This window comes from Apium graveolens, chromosome 4 (genome assembly GCF_009905375.1).
Source record: "Apium graveolens cultivar Ventura chromosome 4, ASM990537v1, whole genome shotgun sequence".
Lineage (NCBI taxonomy): Eukaryota > Viridiplantae > Streptophyta > Magnoliopsida > Apiales > Apiaceae > Apium > Apium graveolens.
This window is the reverse complement of record NC_133650.1, coordinates 190,442,551-190,447,545: the sequence shown is the minus strand read 5'-3', so window position 1 is coordinate 190,447,545 and position 4,995 is coordinate 190,442,551. Positions and strand designations below refer to the sequence as shown.

Genomic DNA, 4,995 nt, shown 5'->3' with positions numbered 1-4,995 from the left:
ACTAGAAATTCCTTTCTAATTTCATTCACTCTGGCCAGAGATTAATGAACTAACATAAGTTCAGAGTTATCATCTTTTGGGTCTCATTATTATGATCTCATCATAATCCATAAAAAGCTTTACTCTAAAATATGGTATATCTTATTTAAACACTTAAATAGATAAAGCCCGTAATAAAACAAAATAAGTCTTTTATTAATATAATTGAAATCAAACAAATTACATAAAATTTATTCCTAAATCATCATACATGATTGGACTTAGGACACATCTCTTTCAATTCTTTCTCGGAAGTTTAAACTTGAGGAGTTGGAAATCGTTGCTTTAACGGAAGAGTGCAGTTCTGTGCTACAACAGAAATTTCCTCCTAAGCTTAAAGATCCAGGAAGCTTCACGATACCGTGTACCATTGGTAATCTATCTTTAGACAAGTGTTTGTGTGACTTGGGAGCTAGTATCAATCTGATGCCCTTGTCCGTTTTCAAGAAACTTGGTCTGCCTGATCCAAAACCGGTAAACATGTCCTTGCAACTGGCTGACCGTTCCATCACTTATCCGCGAGGTGTAGTGGAGGATGTATTGGTTAAGGTGGACAAACTCATCTTTCTTGCTGATTTTATCATTCTGGACTTTGAGGAAGATAAGAAGATTCACATTATCATGGGGAGACCATTCTTAGCTACTGGTCGAACTCTGATCGATGTGCAGAAGGGTGGGCTTACTATGAGGGTTCAGGATCAGGACGTTACCTTTAATGTCTTCAATACAATGAAATTCCCTAATGATGAAGAGGAGTGCTTTAAAGTAGAGTTGGTAGACTCTGTAGTGACTTCGGAGCTTGATCAAATGCTAAAGATTGATGCCTTAGAAAGAGCCTTAATAGAGGATAGTGAGGATGAAGAGGGGGCAGAGCAGCTGCAGTATTTGAATGCTTCTTCATGAAAAAGAAGATTGGATTTGCCATTCAAGTCTCTTGGATTAGCAGAGCTGAAGAATTCTTAGGAGCGTCTCAAACCATCTATTGAGGAAGCTCCCACACTTGAGCTCAAACCACTGCCTGATCACTTGAGGTATGATTTTTTAGGCGATGCATCTACTTTGCCTGTTATAATTGCATCTGAACTTTTAGGTAGTGACGAAGACAAGCTCTTGAGAATTCTGAGAGAGTTTAAATCAGCAATTGGATGGACTATAGCGGATATCAAGGGAATCAACCCTCCTTACTGCATGCATAAAATTCTGCTTGAGGAAGGAATTAAGCCAACAGTTGAACAACAGAGAAGACTCAATCCTACCATGAAAGAGGTTGTGAAGAAGGAAATTCTTAAATGGCTGTTGAGTGGCATTTATGACACTTTATTACGCTCCATAAACTTCGAATTGATGCGTTTGTACTCAAGTTGTTAAGTGTTTTAACGTGTTTTCGAGTGTTTTTGCATTTCAGGAATTATCTAGGTAATCAGGTGAATTAGTATTGTTTTGGTGCTAATTTGGTGTCAAGGTGGTGTTGGAATAAAAGCTCGTGGAAAGTCGGCTCAAATCTGCAAGAAAAATGAAGAAGTCAAGTTCTGGCAGAAGCCCAGCACGCTGATCAAGCGCGCGGCCGCGCCCGAAGTTCAGAAAGCCAGCGCGCCCGCGCTGATCAAGCGCGCGGCCGCGCCAGGTCGGGGTGCAGAATTTTGATTTTATTCTAATTCACATTGGAAGACTTTTCTTCTGATTAGGGCTGCTATATAAACAACTCTAGGTCGTTTTTAATACGATATCAAGTCAGATACATATCAAGGAGATCCATAAGAAGACCGTATCAGCACGATTCAACGAAGATGAAGAAGATCTTAATTTTACTTGTGAATCTTTGTTTTAAGTTATAACTTGGATGCTAGTTTTCTTATTTGTGAACCTTAATCTTGTTTTGTACTTGGTTTTATTTATTCGTTATAAAGACTACGTTTTTTATACCATGCTTTCATCGGAACCCACGTTGATGATGAGTCCGATTATGGGCTAATCATTTTCGTGGGTTCTAACGGATTTATTTATGGATTTCTTTAGTTAATTTGTTTCGATGCCTTAGTGTATGGTGAATGTATCATAACCTAGTATTGGTTGTGCGTATTCATCTTATGAGCATCGCGAACTTATAAGATAGTGTGTTAATTTTTAATAAAGCGAAAGTGAATTTAAGGATTTAGAACTTGCCATGCTAGCATAGGTCCATGTATTCGTTATGCATGATTCGTGGGTAATTTTAACCATCTTACTTGCCCTATGTAATCAAGATAGATAACTTGTGCTTTAACCGTTATGTTGTCAAATTCTATAGACATATAGGGTCAAAATATAATTGGCTTCTACTCAGCTTCTTTCTCTTTGTGGATGTCTGGTAGTATGGAATTTGTTCAACGAAAGTTGGCTTTTATCAGTTTCGTGTTATCTGATTTGCATCATCACTATTGCATGCTAAGGTTGAGAACAATAAGGCTATTCAATGAAGTATTTAATGAAGTTAGAATCCTATATTTGTCATATATATTCAACCAATCTTATTCTCTTAGTTATAATTGTTAGTTTAATTCTTAGTTATAAATAACCCCAATTTGTTATCATCTTAGCATTGAATAATAACCATACATTGTTGCTTAAGTGCGTAAATTAATTAGTTAACCAAAGCCAGTCTCTATGGGAATGAAGTAGAAAAGATTCTATACTACTTGTGAATTCGTATACTTGCGTGTATTATTAGCGCGTGTTTACCGACTAAAAAGTTTTTGGCGCCGCTGCCGGGGACTGCAGTGTTAATTTATAGTTTATGAGCTTTTCATCAGTGGTTGTTAAATTTCATTGACTCGGACATTATTACTTATCTATTTCCTTGTTTTATTTCAGGTACTGTAGCGAGGGTGTATGCATACGCGTTCGCGTACTCGTAAGAGAACTCTGGATAAAGCTGAAGAAGAAGTTGTGGTAGTTCGTAAGGAAGTTTTTGAGGAAGAAAAGAAGGTAGAAGAAGAAGAAGATAAAGTCAAGGAACCAGCTTTAGTAGAGCTGGGTGATCAAGAAGAAAACCATAAGGCTTTGATGGACTATTCCTAGCCTAAGATTAATGATATTCAGTCAAGCATCATCAGGCCAGCCATCAGGGCTAACACTTTTGAGATCAAGTCAAGCACGATTCAGATGATACAGAACTCAGTTTAGTTTAGGGGTTCTCCTACTGAAGACCCCAACATGCACATCAGGGATTTCATCGAGATCTGTGACACTTTCAAGTTCAATGATGTGACTGAAGATGCTATCAAACTGTGATTCTTCCCGTTCTCTTTGAGGGATAAAGCTAAATGCTGGTTACATTCTCTACCAGCAGGGTCTATCACCACTTGGGAAGATCTTGCTCAAAAGTTTCTCACTAAATTCTTCCCTATGGCGAAGACTGCTGCAATCAGGAATGCTCTTACTCAGTTTGCTCAGCAAACTGGAGAATCTCTGTGTGAGGCTTGGAATCGATATAAGAAGATGCTAAGGAAGTGCCCACACCATGGCATGCCTCATTGGATGATTATTAACTGTTTCTACAATGGATTAGGTGCTACTTCTAGACCCATACTTGATGCAGCATCAGGAGGAGCCTTGTGGACTAAAAGCTACGATGAAGCTTATGAACTGATTGAACTGATGGCTGTTAATGAGTACAAGAACCCTTCCCAGAGACTGACTCAGGGAAAGGTAGCAGGAATTCTGGAGTTGGATGCATCAACTGCTATAGCTGCCCAACTTAAGGCTTTGATGATGAAGGTGGACACTTTGGCTAATTATGGAGTAAATCAAATCACTAGTGTCTGTGAGCTTTGTGCTGGTGCCCATGAAACTGATCAGTGCGCAATTTCTAGTGAATCAGCTCAGTTTGTGAGCAACTTTCAGCGTTCGCAGCAACCTGTGCCAGCCACTTATCATCCCAACAACCGCAATCATCCTAATTTCAGTTGTACTAACGCTCAGAATACGGTTCAACAGCCTTATCAGCAGTATTCAACTAAGCAGTACAACCCCCTAGTTTTCAGCAACCGCAATATGCACCAAGATAACAACTCCAACTGCAACAAGCCAATGAAAAATCTGAATTAGAGGAGTTGAAGCCTATGTGTAAAAGTCAAGTTGTTTCTATCAAGACCTTGGAAAATCAAATTGGGCAATTGCCAATGCCTTGTTAAATCATCAGCCTGGTACACTACCTAGTAACACTAAAATGCCAGGAAAGAGGGAAGCTAAGGAGCAGGTAAAGGCAATCACTTTGAGGTCTGGAAAGGTTACGAATTCCGAACAAACTCAAGCATTGACTGAAGAAGCTGGGGCTGAGAAAGAAGTAGAGCAGCAGGAAGTTGAAGTGGAACCAAGGAAGACTACTGTCGAGCACACTCCTCCTGAGGGTAATACAGGGGAGAAATAGATCTATTCTCCACCGCCTTTTCCTAAACGGCTGCAGAAGAAAAAGCTGGACAAGCAATTTGAGAAGTTTCTGGAGGTGTTCAAGAAACTTCATATCAACATACCTTTCACCGAGGCTCTTGAGCAGATTCCTAGTTATGCAAAGTTTATGAAAGGTATTCTCTCTTGAAAAGTGAAGCTAGATGATTTAGAGACAGTCGCTCTCACAGAGGAATGCAGTGATGTGCTGTAACAGAAGTTACCTCCGAAACTTAAGGATCTAGGAAGCTTCACTATTCCGTGTACTATTGGAAAAGTGTCTTTTGACAGATTCTTATATGACTTGGGAGCTAGCATTAATCTGATGCCCTTGTCAATCTTCAAGCAGTTAGACTTACCTAATCCAAAACCGACTTATATGACTTTGCAGTTGGCTGACCGTTATATTACATATCCGCGAGGTATTGTGGAAGATGTCTTGGTCAAGGTTAATAAACTCATCTTCCCTGCTGATTTCGTAATTCTTGATTTCGAGGAGGATAAGAAGATTCCCATAATCTTGGGAAGACC

The 4,995-nt window shown here is 39.4% G+C and overlaps 1 protein-coding gene and 1 non-coding gene across 2 annotated transcripts; one reads left to right on the top strand and one right to left on the bottom strand.

Moving 5' to 3' along the window:
* Nucleotides 1-519: 519 nt before the first annotated feature.
* LOC141719231 (uncharacterized) lies at nucleotides 520-942 on the top strand. Its single transcript, XM_074521608.1, has one exon. It carries the CDS (start codon nucleotides 520-522, stop codon nucleotides 940-942), a length of 423 nt encoding a protein of 140 aa, XP_074377709.1.
* A 2,496-nt stretch (nucleotides 943-3,438) lies between these two features.
* On the bottom strand, nucleotides 3,439-3,545 carry LOC141723109 (small nucleolar RNA R71). Its single transcript, XR_012576100.1, has one exon. It is a non-coding gene; the product is annotated as a small nucleolar RNA R71 (small nucleolar RNA).
* Between the last annotated feature and the right edge of the window lie 1,450 nt (nucleotides 3,546-4,995).